The 18637-nt window shown below is 44.7% G+C and overlaps 1 protein-coding gene across 6 annotated transcripts in view; it reads left to right on the top strand.

The window, feature by feature from the left end:
- RTN3 (reticulon 3) overlaps positions 1-17708 on the top strand; it is a 48554-nt gene extending 30846 nt beyond the window's left edge. For 2 of the 6 annotated variants that reach the window (XM_058160206.1, XM_058160201.1), the window contains 7 exons: positions 780-2747; positions 10495-10702; positions 11078-11216; positions 11964-12033; positions 14045-14091; positions 15044-15102; positions 16659-16916. In XM_058160206.1, the coding sequence (XP_058016189.1) occupies positions 780-2747; positions 10495-10702; positions 11078-11216; positions 11964-12033; positions 14045-14091; positions 15044-15102; positions 16659-16704 (2537 nt within the window). In that variant the 3' untranslated portion in view covers positions 16705-16916. Of the gene's footprint in view, positions 1-779; positions 2765-10494; positions 10703-11077; positions 11217-11963; positions 12034-14044; positions 14092-15043; positions 15103-16658; positions 16917-17447 lie in introns of those variants that run through there. The other 4 variants (XM_058160204.1, XM_058160203.1, XM_058160200.1 and 1 more) reach the window with 3 other exon arrangements.
- The last annotated feature ends 929 nt before the right edge of the window (positions 17709-18637 follow it).

The following is an 18637-nucleotide window of genomic DNA, read 5'->3' as shown; positions in this document are numbered from 1 at the left end:
AGCCATAAGTCACTTTTTTCAGTGCCATTGTAACTTCAAACGTACACTAAAGGAACCGTTGTAAGTCGAGGGCTATCTATAGTAAATAAACAGGGAGTAAACCCCACTCCCTTCCAGCACCGATGGAGTTAAATAGTTTGGTAATGAAACATCTGCAAGCATGAAACTTTGAACATTCACTAAATAAACTGTTGTAATGATATAGTTGCCTTAGAAGTAGCACAAGCTAGATCAGGTAGAATTAAGCGTGATCCCAAATAGCCGTAGAAATAAGATATACTGCAAGGGGGGAAACCCAGGTTGTATCATTCCTACAACATCTGACCTGCGAGCACCCGACGACCTTCTACAGTTTGTTGAGGTAGTTTATTTGCATTTGGGACGGGGGTGGTGGTGGCTGCTTCTGTTCACCTGCCCACCCAGCATGATCTGTTCTTTGTGCCTTTCTCTCTTTGGCTGACTTCGGCTGTCTTCCTCCCGTGAAATGAAACGTTCTTCACTTATTTTATTTTTTATGTTGATGTGAATCACAGCCTCCCTACGGACGTTCCTGTCCTTCAGTCAGTCTTATGCATGCGCGCAGGGTTTGGTAGGATAGTGGCTTTCGTTTCGTGACGAGCATGTTGCCTGCTTGATTGTGGCGTTTATCGCCGATCCTGTGTGCGTCTCTCTCTCTCTCTCTCTCTATCCCTCCCTGTTTAAATCGGAGAATCTTCCTTGGCACAATTCAGCTTGCCAGATGCAGTTCCCTGCTCCTTTCCTGTCTTCTCTCCCATCAGCCGGAGTTTATTTAGCACATTCCGGGAATCAGAGGGAAGCCAACTCTACTCTCCCCAAAGACCAACAACAGGAAGTCTTGGAAGGACCAAAACCAGGAGGTGTCCAAGGGACCAAGGAAGTTTCAAGGATGGAGACCATTTCGGTGGCATCTCCGCGCCAAATGGAATTGCCCTTTTCGGTTGGATCCAAAATTCATAGCCGCGGCCCAGTCATGGAAGTGACTTCTCTGCGGGAAAGTGAGTTCACAGGAGCTAGTCCCTTGGATGGTAAGACTGATCAGAATAAATGCCAGCCCGAAGGAGAACGAGGGTCAAAAGGAGACTCCACATTTGCACTGTTGGCCAGCTCGGAAGACGAACTCGAGAAGGTTCCTTCTGAGATTCTCTGTTCACATTCCGCCGGGTCTCTCGGGGTCGCTGTGGAGCCGCCCGTGGAAAAAGATTCCCCTGAATCTCCATTTGAGGTTATTGCTGACAAGCTGGAATTTGATAAGGAATTCAAAGAGGTCCTGACCAGCAATTCCAAGGACATTGGGAGCAACTGGGTTATCCACGGCGAAAGGGAGCTGTTGACCGACATTCCAGAAGATAGCGTTTGCGAGTTCCAGGTAAAGCCCCGTAGCAGCGGGCGGCTTCCCTCAGGACCGGGGCTCTCCCGCCAGTCTTCAGGCACGACGGCGGCTCTGGAGGAAGTCTCCAAATGTGTCCGTGAACTGCACAGTTTCACCAACGAACTGCTTCACTGGGACTTGATTCCCAGTAAGGATCTGGAAGACAAGACAGATGACTTTATCGATGCGGGCTTTAAGGCCTCATCTGCCGAAATCAGCGGCAGAGTTCCAGAACCCGTAGCGAGCCCTGGCGATGTGGAAATTGGCAAGGCTTCTGTGCCTTACCAGCCCGTGACGATCAGCCTCCACCCAAAAGGCAAGCTGTCTCCAAAAGTAGACAAGAATCAAGCCACGGTGATTGGCCAAGCCGTCGCTGCGATGAAAAGCGCTCCTCCGGAAGCCCTCCAGATAACAGCCGAGCTGTCTTGGCCCAACCCATGCTTGCCTGAAACAGCCGATGCGGATAGCTCTGGAGAATCTGATGACACGGTCATCGAAGATGTTCCGGCTGACTTGACATTCCTGAATAAAGCAGCGGCTTTGAATTGCCAGGGGTTCTCGAAACTCACCGGCTCTTCTGAAGCCGAAATTGAATATATAGATGAGGAGGATGAGGAGGCATCTGATGAGCTTCAGGAAGACCAGATGGTTCCCCAGTCCTTGGAAAGCCGTTGGCGATTCGCCGATGAGTTCAAAGCAATCCAGGCTGTGGAGAGACCATCTCCTGCACCTCAGCCTTCCAGAGAACCTGGTCTAAGCGCACCTTCTAAAGCCAAGCAGGTGTTTGACGCTGGAGAACTGGAGGTGCCGAGGAAGACTCCCAAGGCCGAAGATCCTTTGAGAAAGATCACTTTGGACAGTGTCAAAGCGGTGGTGTGCCCTGACGGGCTGGGCAGTGAGAGTTTTATGGACTTCATGAAGGAGTGCTTAAAATCCAAGGGGGCCGAATCTCCCGAAGATCCGGTGGAGATGTTCTCGGAGGCAGAGCTGAAGGCCGCTCGTGCCCAAGGGGCCTGGCCCTACTTTCAGCCGCCGCCCCAAGCCAAGCAAGATTTCGAACACGAGCACGTCACCATCACAGCCCTCAAAGAGGCGGGGAGGAAAGCCGCGATGGAGAGACCCAAGCTTTTCTCTGCCCCCAGAGGGATGCATTCTGGACAGTACAGTGAGTTCCCGCCTGACGCTCCAGGATCTGCTCCAAAGTCAGCTTTGGAAAAGAGGCCCCTCTGCCTTGAGCAGGCCGTCGATGTGATGCTCGTTCCCGCCAGTGTCAGTCTTGGGAAAACTTCTCATCCGCTTCCTCCCGAGCCGCCGTCTGTACTACATGCCATGACAAAATTACTGGCTGAATTCTCAGGTAACCCGCCCGAGAAGGTAATGATGTGGCTTGCATGTGGCTCCCTGCATATAACCATGGTTATTGTGATATTTATTTTCACCTGGGGGGGTGACAGCGGATACTTGGATAAGCTTCCTTTTTACCTTCTTATTTGTAAAATCCCGCTTAATAATCATTCATCATCAGCATTCCCACGAAGTTCCACTCTATTTGTCTGGTTAATCTTAACGGTTTCCAAAGACATTTTTGTCGGCAAGACAAAAAAAAAGAATTATCCTTTTGGCTTTCTAAAAACTGTCCCATTTATCCGTTTAAAACTTTCTCACATCAACAGTCTCGTTAAGCTTTTGGCTTTTAAATTGAAATTCTTGTAAGATAGTAGGGGTGTCCCCTCCCCCACCCCACTTAATTCCAAAATGAAGGTATCTCACTCATCTTTTGTTCTTTCAGAATCTCTCTCTAAAGTTGTCAATTAGTTGTATGCAAAATTGTTTAAGAAAGTGAGGTTTCTGTAAGTCGTATCCATAAAGGCCGCAATAACGATTTTGGGGCACAGTTGGCGTTTCCTTGGTAATTGAAGATCCAATTACCGTATTTTTTGGAGTATAAGATGCAATTTTCCCCCCGCAAAAAAGAGGGTGAAAATCTGGGTGCGTCTTATACTCCGAATGTAGTCCCACCCAGCTTCTCAAACGGAGGTTTCAGAGGCTGAAAGAAGCTTCAGAAAAGAAGCCCCCAAACAGAGCTTCAGAGGCTTTTTTTCTGAAGTTCTGTTTTGGAGGCTTTCGGAGACAGATTTTTTTTTTTCCTGAAACGGAGTTTCAAAGGCAGAAAAAAAAAGCAAGGCACAGAGTTCACAATCAAGGAACCTGTTGCTAAAATTCACCTCTGGGAACAGCTGATGGGGGGTATTCCTGGAGGCCAGTCTACCTGCCAATCAGCTTTTTTCTTATTTTCCTCCCCAAAAACTAAGGTGCGTCTTATAATCCGGTGCGTTTTATAATCCGGTGCTTCTTATACTCTGAAAAATACGGTAAACTGATTTATTGCTGAAAGCTTACGCACAAGAATCTTCTCAACTAACTATCAGCCACTGCTTGGAGTTAGATAAGGCTCAACAGAATACAAGGGAGGTTGTTGGACTTAGTCCACTTATAGCTATGTAGGGATTCTGAGCCGATTCTTCTTTTGACTCCGCCTACAGTTTCTGCCATTCCTCCTACAAGCTCCCAAGCTGTTCAATGCACAATCGAATGCAAAACCTCAATTCCTGAGATCTTCTCGAAAGGACTAAACTATCCAGAGTTCAAGAGGCTGATCTCCTGATTTCTTCCTCCTCCAGAGGAAGAATTTCATCAGCCTGGCTGCTAATTTTGCCACGATGCTTTTCCGCACCCATGAATTGTGCAGTGAGACATCTAAACTGCATAGACCCTCACCAAAGATCAGTCACTAAGTTAGAGTTTTCTAGACAAGAGCTACAGGTAATCCTCAACTTACGACCAATTGCTTGGTGACTGTTACGATGGACTCCCCAAAAGCGATTTACAACCTGATTTCGAAATTTATGATGGCTCCACACACGCACACACACACACATTTTGATGCTTTTTGCCAGTTTCTGGCGTTGCTTTGTTTTTCCAGCAAAAAATGCCCATTGGGTAAAATTGATTTGCTTGATTACTGTCGTGTTTGCTTAAAGACTGCAATGACTTACAAGCGTAATTCTGGGCCAGTTATGGCCGTACGTCGAGGACTACCTGCAAACGTATGATGGAATAGCCCTCCATAACTGCACCCCATAAACTCTTGCCAGTGAATTTCCAGCTTTTTTTTTTTAATCCAGTGAATATTTTTGATAATGAAGGAAATTCAAAGCAGTTGGTTGTGAAGGTAACTAGTTAGCTATTTAGGATGAGGGGGGGACAGTGCATCTTCCAATACTTGAGGGGCTGTCACAAAGAATAAGGGGACAACTTATTCTCCAAAGCCCCTAAAGGCAGGACAAGAAGCAATGGGTGGAAACTGATCAAGGAGAGAAGCAACTTAGAACTAAGGAGAAATTTCCTGACAGTTAGAACAATTAATCAGTGGAACAACTTGCCTGCAGAAGTTGTGAATGCTCCAACACTGGAAGTTTTTAAGAAGATGTTGGATAACCATTTGTCTCCAATGGGATAGAGATTCCTGCCTTGAGCAGGGGGTTGGACTAGCAGACCTCCAAGATCCCTTCCAACACTGTTCTTCTGTTATTCTTTTTTCCTTCCTTCCTTCCTTCCTTCCTTCCTTCCTTCCTTCCTTCCTTCCTTCCTTCCTTCCTTCCTTCCTTCCTTCCTTCCTTCCTTCCTTCTTTCCTTCCTCATCACTGGAGGTTTTCAAGAAGAGATTGGATAGCCATTTGTCTGAAATGGTATAAAGACTCTACCTTGAGCAGGGGGTTAGATTAGAAGACCTCCAGGGTCCCTTCCCAACACTTTTTCTTTTCTGCTATTCATTTTTCCTTCTTTCCTTCCTTCCTTTCTTCCTTTCTTTCTTTCTCCCCTCCCTCCCTCATCACTGGAGGTTTTCAAGAAAAGATTGGACAGCCGTTTGTCTGAAATGGTATAAGGACTCCCGCCTTAAGCAAGGGGTTGGACTAAAAGACCTCCAGGGTATCCCTTCCAGCCCTACAAATTCTATGTTCTGTTTGAGGTGGGGTGGGGGGAAGAGCCATTGTGGGATTTCCCCATAACTAGTCAAAAGCGTGTGAGAAAGAGAGTTGGAGGGGGAGGTACCACAGCTTTCTAACCCTTGGAGCTAAACAGTATGCACAAAAATCTGGAAAAACTGGAATTTTGTGTATGTGTGTGTGTGTTTTCCCACCAAGTATCCTGAGGATCTGCCATACATTTATAGTTTCGACCATAAAAGAGATGTTTTTTGATATCCAGAAGAAAACGTGGAGGGGAGGTTCCTGCAGGCTCAACACTGACGAGAGATAGAGGCGGCTGGTGCTCCCCCCTTCCCTCTCCTTTTTAAGTCAGGGAGGCCCCCCACCCACACACACACACAAAAGGATGGACTTTTATAAACTTTTATTCTTGGCCAGCTGCCCCGTGGCCCATGGACCCCTCAAGGGGGAGTGGATTTCACCCACCCACCCAAACAGAGGAAGCCTTGTGTTGAATTGTAAATGCTGCTTCTGTGCTGGAGTTTTTCGGGCGGCGTTGGGGGGGGGGGGGATGGCGGGATGGCTTGTCTGGGTCTAGCCCCGCATGCTTTTCTGTGTGCAAAGCCTCAGCTCTTATTCTCCAGATCTATGGCTTCGATAGGGACGCAGTGGCTCGGTGGCTAAGACGCTGAGCTTGTCGATCGAAAGGTCGGCAGTTCGGCCGTTCGAATCCCTAGTGCCTCCGCGTAATGGGGGTGAGCTCCCGTTCCTTGTCCCAGCTTCTGCCAACCTAGCAGTTCGAAAGCACGTAAAAAATGTAAGTAGAAAAATAAGGGACCACCTTTGGTGGGAAAGGAAGAGCGTTCCGTGCGCCTTTGGCATTGAGCCATGCCAATCACATGACCACAGAGACGTCTTCGGACAGAGCTGGCTCTTCGGCTTTGAAACAGAGATGAGCACCGCCCCCTAGAGTCGGGAACGACTAGCACATATGTGCGAGGGGAACCTTTACCTATGGCTTAGATGGGAGCCCCAGCATTCAATAACACACAATACAGATTAGCCCTCGACTTGCGACCCACAAGTGAGCCCAACATTTCTGTTGTTTTAAGTGACTTTTTGTCCCCATGGTACGGCGTTCCTTGCCTCCAGTTGTCAAATAAATCACTGCAGGTATTAAGTTAGTCACACGGTCGTTAAGCGAGTCAGAAGGTCCAGCAAAAGGGGGAAATCGCGCGACTCCCCAACCGTCATAATTACGAGCCAGTGGCCAAGCGTCTGAATTTTTGATCACATGACCACGGGGATTCTGCCAACGGTCGTGTTAGTTTTCAGGTCCGTTGTAACTCCGAACGGTCACTAAACGAACTCTTGTAAATCGAGGACTAGCTGTATAGTAAACGGGGAGAATTTCGAAATATAGGGGAGAGGTGGTTGGTGGCTAAATAAAATACATAAAATCGTGGAAAGACATCTCCACCTACAGAGCAGCCTTGTATCTCAGTTAAATCTGCTCTTCGGGGAATATAAATTGCATTATGTCTGATCTGTATTCTCCACATCAAAGCATGCAGCTTTCTATCTGAATTAAGTAGGAATACTTAAATTACCAGGCCTGCAAGCTGCTAAGCCGTAAATCGCCACCTTTTCGGCTTTGAAGAAACGGAAGAAAAAGGAAGACTCAAAATCAAGCTAGAATAGAATAGAATAGAATTTTATTGGCCAAGTGTGATTGGACACACAAGGAATTTGTCTTGGTGCATATGCTCTCAGTGTACATAAAAGAAAAGATACCTTCATCAAGGTACAACATTTACAACACAATTGATGATCAATATATCAATATAAATCATAAGGATTGCCAGCAACAAGTTATAGTCATACAGTCATAAGTGGAAAGAGATTGGTGATGGGAACTATGAAACGATTAATAGTAGTGCAGATTCAGTAAATAGTCTGACAGTGTTGAGGGAATTATTTGTTTAGCAGAGTGATGGCCTTCGGGAAAAAACTGTTCTTGTGTCTAGTTGTTCTGGTGTGCAGTGCTCTATAGCGTCGTTTTGAGGGTAGGAGTTGAAACAGTTTATGTCCAGGATGCGAGGGATCTGCAAATATTTTCACGGCCCTCTTCTTGATTCGTGCAGTATACAGGTCCTCAATGGAAGGCAGGTTGGTAGCAATTATTTTTCCTGCAGTTCTAATTATCCTCTGAAGTCTGTGTTTTTCTTGTTGGGTTGCAGAACCGAACCAGACAGTTATAGAGGTGCAAATGACAGACTCAATAATTCCTCTGTAGAATTGGATCAGCAGCTCCTTGGGCAGTTTGAGCTTACTGAGTTGGCGCAGAAAGAACAGTCTGTTGTCCTTTTTTAATGATGTTTTTGGTGATGTTTTTAATGGTGTTTTTGTTTTTGATGTTTTAGGACAAAAACAAAAGATTTTTCTATTGTTTGGCATTTGAAACCCTCCTCATCTCCACAGCGTTTATCCAACATTTAAGAAACAGGGATATTTGCATCCTAACCTTTCTTTCCTCTCCTTAAAAAAAAAGAGAGCTGAAATGCAGAATTTTAGGTTCAAAGGTAAATTGTGATGCAAACTTTTATAAAACTCAAAAAAGTTGAAATCAGGGTGGATTTGACTTAAACTGAGTCAATTTAAATCGTGATTTAAATCACTAGCAAAATGGCTTGTTAAATTCGACTCGATCTAAATCATAATTTTTAAAGAGCCACGGTCATCTCTGTCCCGCAGCGGCTCCACCTCTGACCCGCTGTTGACTCACCAACCGTCCCAGTCACTTTAACGGGACAGCTGGGGATGCGGCAGGGAGATAACAAGGTGAGAGAGGTGGCGGGCAACCGGTGAGCGGATGCCCATTAACAGGTGCTGCTGCCATGATGGATCTGAAATGACAGGCGCTCTTTCAATGTAAGGACTCGTTCTTGCTGGCAGTTAGAATCTTTAACATTATTATTTGCAAACAAAAATGGAGGTTTGCTATTTAGCTTGCAGAGCTTGGGTTCGTTGAATGAGTTTACCAAAAATATTGCAGAATATACAGCCTCCTGCGACATAGCTAAGCTCCATTTCACTCCGAATTAACTAAATTATTAATATTATTTTACATAGACAACTTATCTTTAGATATTGTTTTTACTCCAGAAGTGTTCGATTAAAATAAATTTGGTAAATTTGATAAAAAAATAATTAAAAATCCGATTTAAATTTAAAAAATCCGATTTAATTTTTTTTTAATCCCTTTTTAAAAATTTTTAAATCATCAATGATTTTTATCTACCCTGGTTGAAATCTACAAATGCTTCCTTTTTTTAAAAAAAGAAAGAAAATCTTGTCTTACTTAATGGCTTGGCCTATTCTCCACAAAAAATATTCTGGAAAAAGAATTATTATCGGTGTATTTAGGACAGGACAGAACAGAATAGAATAGAACAGAACAGAATTCTTTATTGGCCAAGTGTGATTGGACACACAAGGAATTTGTCTTGGTGCATACGCTCTCAGTGTACATAAAAGAAAAGATATGTTCATCAAGAATCATAAGGTACAACACTTAACGATAGTCATAGGATACAAATAAAAGTATTTCTTTTATTACAAATATAACCGGTGCTCCGTTTCAGAAACTCCATCCTGAGGAGAAGGGGAAGAAGATTTCAAAGAGGGTTTTACTCCATCTTTAAAAAAAAAATTTTTTTTTAAACCTTTTGTGTAGCTTCTCGGCAATTTTAATGAATTGGGGATTGCAATTCCCAACTGTTGTGACTAGAAGCTGGTTTTATGCAACTATGACTACAAATCTCTGTCACTCACCTTTCTTTCTTTCTTTTTTTAATGAGATTTTCTATTCCGTTTTTGTATTTTGAAACCGATTCAGATGGGGACGTTCCCTTTTGGTTTAAAACGAGAATCCGAATGCATCATTGGAAGGCTGCAGAACAGCCCAATTGTAAATGCAGGGAGCCTTTGACTTACCACAAATGAGGTCAACGTTTCTGTCGCTAAGTGAAGCATTTGTTAAGTAAGCTTTGCCTCATCTTACGACCTTCCTTGCCACCGTTGCTAAGCGAATCACAGCAGTTGTCAAGTCAGTCACACGGTGGTTAAGTCAATCTGGCTTCCTCTGTTGACTTGGCTTGTCAGAAGGTCACCAAAGCGGATCATATCTCACACACACACACACACACACACACACACGCCGTCACACTGCAACCTGTCATAAATATGAACCCATCTGCCAAGTGTCTGAAATTTTAAATCACGTGACCCTGGGGTGATGTTGTGATGGTGGTAAGTGTGGAAAAAACGGTCCTAAATCACTTTTTTTCAGGGCCGTTGTAACTTCGAACGGTTACTAAGTGAACTGTGGTTAAGTCGAGGGCTCCCCGTAGTTGTTATTTGCTTTTATATGTTTTTATTTTCAAATTTAGACACTGCCCATCCGGCTGGGCAGTCTAGAGGTAGAGGTTTCCCCTTGCAGAGCTGATGCGCTTAATTTTACAGATAGCAATAGCCCTTAGACTTATATACCGCTTCATGGTGCTTTTTACAGCCCTCTGTAAGCGGTTTACAGAGTCAGCCTCTTGTCCCCAACAATCTGGGTCCTCATTTTATCCACCTCGGAAGGACGGAAGGCTGAGTCAACCTTTAGCCGGTCAGGATTGAACTCCTGACTGAGCAATACTGCAATATTGCTTCAGACTGCTTTATAATACTGCTTTATAACGGAAGGAAGGAAAGGGAAGGAAGGAAGGAAGGAAGGAAGGAAGGAAGGAAGGAAGGAAGGAAGGAAGGAAGGAAGGAAGGGCGGGCAATACCAATAGTGCTTATATACTGCTTCATAGTGCTTTTCAGCCCCCTCTAAGGGGTTTACATAGTCAGCATATTTGCTCCCAACAATCTGGGTCCTCATTTTACCCACCTCAGAAGGACGGATGGCTGAGTCCACCCTGAGCCTGGTGAGATTCGAACTGCCAAATTGCAGGCAGCCGGCAGGCAGCAGAAGCAGCCTGCGGTACCGCTTTCCAACCACTGCGCCCCCACGGCTCTCCTCCGCTGACAGCCGGCGTCTCCGCTTTCTCCCTTTCTCCCCAGTGCGAGATCTGATTTTCTGGAGGGATGTCAAGAAGACCGGCGCCGTCTTCAGCACCACCCTCATCCTGCTGCTCTCCCTGGCCGCCTTTAGCGTCATCAGCGTCGTCTCGTACCTCATCCTGGCCCTGCTGTCTGTCACCATCTGCTTCCGGGTCTACAAGTCCGTCATCCAAGCTGTGCAAAAATCCGAAGATGGCCATCCCTTCAAGTGAGCGGGCTTCTTTGGGGTCCACCTTGGGTCTTCTGCCCTCAGTTGTCCCTTCTGTGAAATAGGCAGATCGCTACCGAGTGGTTTGGGACCCCCGAGGGCCCTCTTGAGTCCCGGACTAGAGCGTATTAAATGTGTATTTTGGGGGGCACGTATTATCAGATGTGGTGGTCCTGTCATAAAGCGAAACAATATTGGGAAAAAATTAAATTACAAGTAGAAGAAATTATGAATCAACATATAGAAATGAGGCCAGAAACATTTTTACAGGGAGGTCTGTCGTAGCTTTTTGAACGGTCACTAAGGGATCGGTCATAAGCCGAAGACTACCTATATGTTTCCTTCGCTGTGACACTCTGCCCTTTCCCTCCCCAGAGCCTATCTAGACATGGACGTCACCCTCTCTTCCGACACCTTCCATCACTACGTCAGCTCCGCCCTGGTCCACGTCAATCACATCCTGAAAGCTATCCTGCGTCTGTTCCTGGTGGAAGATTTGGTCGATTCACTGAAGGTCAGCGCGAGGCCTGGACCCACAAATTTGGGTCCAGGGTGCTTTGCCGGGGAGTGGTGGGTGGTAACTCCGTAGGTGTTGTGGCCCGACAGCGGATCTGGCAGCCATATGAACAGTCTGGCCCCTTGGTTGAGAACCAGATGAGCAACCTCTCTAGAGTCGGGCACCATAGTGGGCAGAGGAAGACGTGACCTCTATCAAAAAGGCACCATTCGATGCCTCTGGGCGCACATTCCTGCCCTCCCATTGTTTGTTTGTTTTTTAGACTTCTTTATAAATTTTATTCATAAACACTTTTTTGAAAAAGGGTGCATTGTGAGGGTGTATACCGTTTACAAATAGACCCCAAAAAAGAAGAGTGGTGTTAAAACACTGACATACCAGCTAATAACAACAATAATGATAAAGTAACAATAGTAATAATATAACCAAAAGGCTTTTAGCTAAGTTTCTTCTTGCATTAAAACATTGTGATTGTTTACCTCCTTCTTTTCAGGACTAACATTTATGAGCTTACTTTTTCTCTTGTTTCTCTCCGTTCATAGAATTTATTCCAAATCGTATAATATTCTGTATCTTCTTGATCTTTGATTTTAAAGCTTAATCTAACCGTTTTGGCACAGTCAAAAAAAAAATTTGAATTGCAGCCTCCTCTGGTGGGGTATTCACATTTTTCCAAATATATGATCCTTGCTGCCCTGCCCCTCCCGTTCTTGCTAACTGTGCCCTGTCCTGTTTGGTCTGCAGCTCGCAGTCGTCATGTGGCTGATGACGTACGTCGGGGCCATTTTTAATGGGATCACCCTCCTCATCCTAGGTAAGTTGCAAACGGAGGTAGAGATGAAAGCGTGGACAGTTCCCCAGTGACCAGGTAGACAGATGGCCAAGACCTTCCTTGCTTTCTCAGTTTGCTTCCTCCTCCGTTCTTTACACTTCGTTTAGGTATTAGATTTATATCCCGTGCTTCATTGGAGACCTCAAAATAGCATACATTTCGCCCCAGAACAACAGCCCTCTGAGGTAGGCTGACTTGAGATGGATGGACTGGCCCAGAGTGTCTACTACCAGTCTATTTATTTATTTATTTATTTATTTAATCATATTTTTATACCGCCCTATCTCCCAAGGGACTCAGGGCGGTTTACAGCCAAGTAAAATATACACATAAATACAAGTTAAAACCCCAATTTAAAAAACTTATTAAATACGGCCGAATATTAAAACCCCAATAAAATAGTAAAACCCCATTAAAACCAAATTTTACCTTTTTATCACCTTCCCCTCTACAGAATCCCATCTGTTCCAAAGTATATTTTATTTTTATTTTATTATTTTATTTTTATTTTATATTTCATTTCATTTCATATTTTTTATTATTATTTTATTTTATATTTCATTTCATATTTTGTTATTTTATTTTTATTTTATTATTTTTTATTTATTTTATTTTTTATTTTATATTTCCTTTTACTTCATAGTTTATTTTATCATTTTATTATTATTTGCATGCCACCCCTCTCCCTACCAAGCGACTCCAGGCGACTTTGATTGAGGCTTAAGTTTGCTCTCAAAAGTACACAGCCGATAAGGAAGAGACATCAGAAAAGAGAGAAGGTTTAAAAGGAGGCGAAAAAAAAGAAATCTAAGGCACCTGTTTGAAAAATGGAATAGAATTTTTTATTGGTCAGGTGTGATTGGACACACAAGGAATTTGCCTAGGTTCTGATACCCATACAGAATGAAAACGGTCCAGATAGCATGATGAGAACATTATTCCAATTTCATTTTAAATCATATTTTTATTCCAATTTCATTTTAAATTGCTTTCATCAAATTTTAGTAATCATTTGTTTCTGGAACTCTGCACTTTGATACGGCCCCAGGGCTAATCAAGAAATAAAGATTTAAAGATAAAAAAAAGGACTTCAGCCGTGGCCAAAACAGGGCGTTTTTCCTTTGCTGGACCACTTGATAAAACAGCCCGAGACAAGGTATAAATGTTCCTACACCACCTTCTGCATTTCCTCCCAGTCCTAAACCTTCCTCTTTCTGAGCGTCTAGAGACGATGGGTTGTTGCCTAATTTGTTCAAAAATCCCACAGCTTCCCCTCATCTTCTTCCTCCTGAGGCAAAGAGCATCTACCGTAGAGAGGCCTGCTTTCAATCCTGAGACCTGTCCTCAATTTTTTTTTTAAAGTAGCTTTTGGGTTTTGGAGATCTCTTGATTGGGCCCCGCAGCCTCTCTGGAACCAGGCTTCACCCCTTTTGACTTTTAATGTGTCAGGGTAATGATGATTTAGAGCTGACCAGCCATTGTAAAGGTTATTGCCGCTTTAAGACTGAGGATGAGTCAGCAGGGTTATTGCCGCTTTAAGAAGCTGTCTATATAAGGGAGGCCATGAGAGGGCCTCTCTCTCTCTTTCTCTCTCTCTATCTCCTCCTCCCTCCCTCTCCCTCCTTCCCTCCCTCTCTCTCTCTCCCTTCCTCCCTCCTTCCTTCTCCCTCTCTCCCTTCCTCCCTCCCTCCCTCTCCCCTTCCCTGTCGCCCTCCCTTTCTCTCTCTCTCCCTTCTCTCTCTCTTTCTCTCTCTCTCTCCTCGTGTTCTATCTGCATTGTAGCTCTCTGTGTAGAGGTGAAGATTGATTGCTTGCCCGGTATGTGCCAACCACATGTATGTATGCATATAGAAGTCTTGTATATAAACCACTGTTTGTAATGACCAAACCTCGATGTCCTGTATTTTGCTCCTGGGTTGTCTCAAAATAGTCGTCACACTTTAAACACTCTTGATATAATGCCTTTTTTCTTCTTCTTCTTCTTCTTTTTTAGGGGAATTGCTGGTTTTCAGCATGCCGGTCGTTTATGAGAAATATAAGGTGGGTAACTTCAACCCCAAGTATTCCAAGCAAGCCATTCGGAAATAATAGGATGTGCGTCTCCCAGGATTGCTGAAATAATGGGATTTGAGGGAAAGTTGGTGGCTTTGACAATATTAGGGGACTTTGGGCGCTTCCCCCCCCCCAATATAAAGCAGGCAACAGGGAATCACAAACTTCTTCTCAAGCTTTCAAACGTGAACAGTGTTCAAAAAAAGGGAGCAGAATTTTTTATTCCATTTTTGGGGCGTTGGTTAGAACTCTTCCAGTTCTAACAGCTCGTTAGAACTGGAAGAGTAAATAAGAACTGAAGCCGATGTGTTTTATTTCTTCTTTATTTTTCAAACGTGGAATACTGCCTCATTCTTTTTCGGCGTTTTATTCCCTCTTTTTTTTAAAAAAAAAAAAATGGGGAACAGAAAATTAAAGAGAGTGGGGACCTGTGTTGAAAGTCTAAAGACGTTGTTTCCCGACCTCGGGCACTTTTAAGACGTGTAGATTTCAACTCTCAGAATTTTCCAGTCAGCAAGGCCCAAAGCAGGACTTGGCTGGGGAATTCTGGGAGTTGTAGTCCCCACGTCTTAAAGTAGTGCCCGAGGTTGGGGAAACACTGCTCTTAAGATCAGGGGGTGACAGACCAGAGCTATGAATAGGAGAGGGAAGGAGGGGTCAAACGCATCATCAGTCATGAGTCTCTTCATGCCCCCGAGGGATGCAAGCCCAGCCCGCCTTGAATTTCATTGACATTCCAAAAATTCCAATTTGCTTTGACAGCAGTTCATATTTCTTGTAGAGAGAATAAAGCTTGTAATAAACTCTTCTTATAATTCATTTGAAACTGCTGGGTTTCCTGACTTGCCGCCCTGGACAGAAGATGTATAAATTTGACAATGTACAACCCATCTTCACTATCCCTGACTATCTATCTTCGCTGTTGCTTTTTGGTTCTCAGACTCAGATCGACCATTATGTCGGGATCATCCGGGATCAAGCCAAATCCGCCGTTACAAAGTGAGTCGCACAAAAAGATACTGAGCGGTTCTAGGCAGTCTCTCAGGACTGAGGTAGAAATGATAAGGCTTGGCCTCGTAGTTGTGACGCATTTCTCCCCACTGCCAGCTCCTCAAAATAGCTGCAGGTGGCTTGGGGAGGGGGGGCGAAGAGGACCTGTCCCAGGATTCCCCTTGGCAATGAAAGAAAAGCCATAGGATGAAACTGAGGAAGTTGGGCTTCGGAGGGAGGGAGGAAGGAAGGAAGGAAGGAAAGGAAGGAAGGAAGGAAGGAAGGAAGGAAGGAAGGAAGGAAGGAAAAGAGTAGGAAGGAAAATGATGGAAGGAAAGAAGATTATGGAAGGAAGGAAAGAAGGAAGATGATAAAGGGAAGGAAGGTAGATAGATGGAAGGAGGGACAAGGAAGGAAGGAAAATAGATGATGAAAGAAGGAAGACGATAAGGAAGGAAAGAAGATGGAAGGAAGAAAAGAAGGAAGATGATAAAGGGAAGGAAGGTAGATAGATGGAAGGAGGGACAAGGAAGGAAGGAAAATAGATGATGAAAGAGGAAAATGATAAGGAAGATGATGGAAGGAAGGGAAGAAGGAAGATGATTAAAGGAAGGAAGGAAGATGAAAGAAGGAAGGAAAATACATGATGAAGGAAGGAAGATGATGGAAGGAAAGAAGATCATGGGAAGGAAGGAAGATGATAAAGGGAAAGAAGGGAGGAAGAGGAAGGAAGGAAAAGAGATGATGAAGGAAGGAAAGAAGGAAGGAAGATGATAAAGAGAAGGAAGGAAGATGATGGAAGGAAGGAAAATAGATGATGAAGGAAGGAAGGGGAAGGAAGGAAGGAAGGGAAAGAGAAAGGAAGGGAAAAGAAAAATGAGAAGGAAGGAAGGGGAAGGAAAGGAAGGAACCAGACAGATGGGCAGGAAAGAAGAAAAATATAGAGAGGGAGGGGAAGGAAGGAAATAAACTTCACTTTGCTGGACAATCAAAAAATTGTAGCCTCCACTCTTGACCACCTTAAATAGGGAACCTCTCAAAATAATTCAGGAATTAATGGATATTAAAACCGTTAATCTTCCTCCCCTTCTGTTTTACCTTTATCTTTTTTTTTTCCCCTCCCTCCCCTGGGCTGGCAATTGGCTCTCCAAAGAAAATCCTGCCTTGCAAAGCACTCTTCGTGTTTTAGTTTCTTAGAAGGCCTGTTGACAGAGCTAGTATTCAGCCGGCTCGGTCCGGTTCAGGCGAACCGGTAGTAGCGATCTGCCTGCCTGGGCGCTATCCCGTCCTATATCGCTGCACGAGCGAATTCCTGTGTCTCTTGATGCCGTGCAAGCGAAGTATGCACGTGTGCGCGCTCACATTTCCAATGCTGGGCGAACACCGGTGGTGACAGAATGTGAATTCCACTTCTGCCTGTTGAGCCTCATGAAAAAACGTGCAATCTTCATTCTTCAAAAAATAATTTGAGAATCGGCTGCAGCGAGAACCCACCGAGGGGTTTTTCCGCGGCCCGATCCGCCATTCTCAGCGCCTTCCTTTCTTTTTCTCTTTCTCTTCCCCAGGATCCAAGCAAAGCTGCCCGGCACCGTGAAGAAAAAGCCCGAATAACCTTCGCCAGCCCACAAAAAAATACCCAGCCATTAACGAAATCCACACCAACAACAACAACGACAACAAAATACTCCTTCTTTGTGTCATGGCTATAATCACTGTTCCTCGTATCTTATGAAGGAACTTGCCAAGTCAGCGTGATGTCTGCGTTCCAAGCTTACTGATTGTGTTTTATTATTATTATTATTATAATATTGTTGTTATTATTATTATCATCATCATCACCCCTTCCCCTACCTTTCCCCCCAAAAAAGCCGAAACACTGAGCTTTCAAGAGATGCACTGGAATAATCATGAAACTGGTTATCGGGTAGTTTTTTTAAAAAAAAAATACTTGAGAAGAAGAGAAGCCCCCACCCCACCCCGTGCAAGTGGGGAGGAGGGGGGGGGGAAATCCTTGGAGAAAAAACACACACCCCACTGCCACTCCCCCGCCCCTCAAAAGCAATGGCTGCATTGTCCTCGGTTTCCCCAAGAGGCGAGGACACACCAAACAAAGTATTTTCCCCCCTTCCTTCGCTCGCCCTCCTTTCCTAGTGAAATGTGTGGGTTTCCGACTTTTTGGGGTGGGGGGTTTACGAGGAATCTGTTGCACCAGGTTTGCAGCTTCCTTATCTCTTTCTCCCCCCTCCCCCCCCCCCGCCTCCACTCCCGCAGGATAAGATGCTCCTAATTTTAGGAAGCTCTGGGCAGCCTTTTTTTTTTTTTCCCTCCACTCACCCCATCCCTTCTCTTCCCAGGATCCAAGCGAAGCTGCCCGGCACCGTGAAGAAAAAGCCCGAATAACCTTCGCCAGCCCACGAAAAAATACCCAGCCATTAACGAAATCCACACCAACAACAAAAACAACGACAACAAAATACTCCCTCTTTGTGTCATGGCTATAATCACTGTTACTCGTATCTTATGAAGGAACTTGCCAAGTCAGCGTGATGTCTGCGTTCCAAGCTTACTGATTGTGTTTTATTATTATTATTATTATAATATTGTTGTTATTATTATTATTATTATCATCATCATCACCCCTTCCCCTACCTTTCCCCCCAAAAAAGCCGAAACACTGAGCTTTCAAGAGATGCACTGGAATAATCATGAAACTGGTTATCGGGTAGTTTTAAAAAAAAAATAATACTTGAGAAGAAGAGAAGCCCCCACCCCACCCCGTGCAAGTGGGGAGGAGGGGGGAGGGGAAATCCTTGGAGAAAAAACACACACCCCACTGCCACTCCCCTGCCCCTCAAAAGCAATGGCTGCATTGTCCTCGGTTTCCCCAAGAGGCGAGGACACACCAAACGAAGTATTTTCCCCCCTTCCTTCGCTCGCCCTCCTTTCCTAGTGAAATGTGTGGGTTTCCGACTTTTTGGGGTGGGGGGTTTACGAGGAATCTGTTGCACCAGGTTTGCAGCTTCCTTATCTCTTCCCCACCCCCCCACCCCCGCCTCCACTCCCGCAGGATAAGATGCTCCTAATTTTAGGAAGCTCTGGGCAGCCTTTTTTTTTTTTTCCCTCCACTCACCCCATCCCTTCTCTTCTCCCCAAAAATAGAAATATTCTGCATCCCCCATCGTGGCTTCGCTCCCTCTCCTTTCCTGCGCTCCCTCTCCTTTTCTTGTAAGCTCCGTTTTTTGTTTTTTTTCCCTTCCCTCCGCGCCCGAATTCTGTATTTTATTTTATTTTTCCCTGTGTGATCCCGAACTGAAAAAAGAAAAAAAAGTCTGCAACTGCTGTAACAAATTGCTGTCCTTTAAGAAAAAAATAATAGTAATTCAACACACACACACCACCCCTCTTTCCCTCCTTTCTCCTGCCATTTTAGCCTCCAAAGACAGCCACGAATCCCTCCCTCCTTCCTTCTGAGCCCCTCCCTCCTCTCCCCCTTTCTCGTATTCTTGCCTCCGATTCAGGGAAGAGCAAAGTTGGAGAGCAGAGA

Source organism: Ahaetulla prasina, chromosome 17 (assembly GCF_028640845.1).
Source record: "Ahaetulla prasina isolate Xishuangbanna chromosome 17, ASM2864084v1, whole genome shotgun sequence".
Taxonomy (NCBI): Eukaryota; Metazoa; Chordata; class Lepidosauria; order Squamata; family Colubridae; genus Ahaetulla; species Ahaetulla prasina.
The sequence above is the reverse complement of the archived record's forward strand: the minus strand, read 5'-3'. Positions and strand labels throughout refer to the sequence as shown.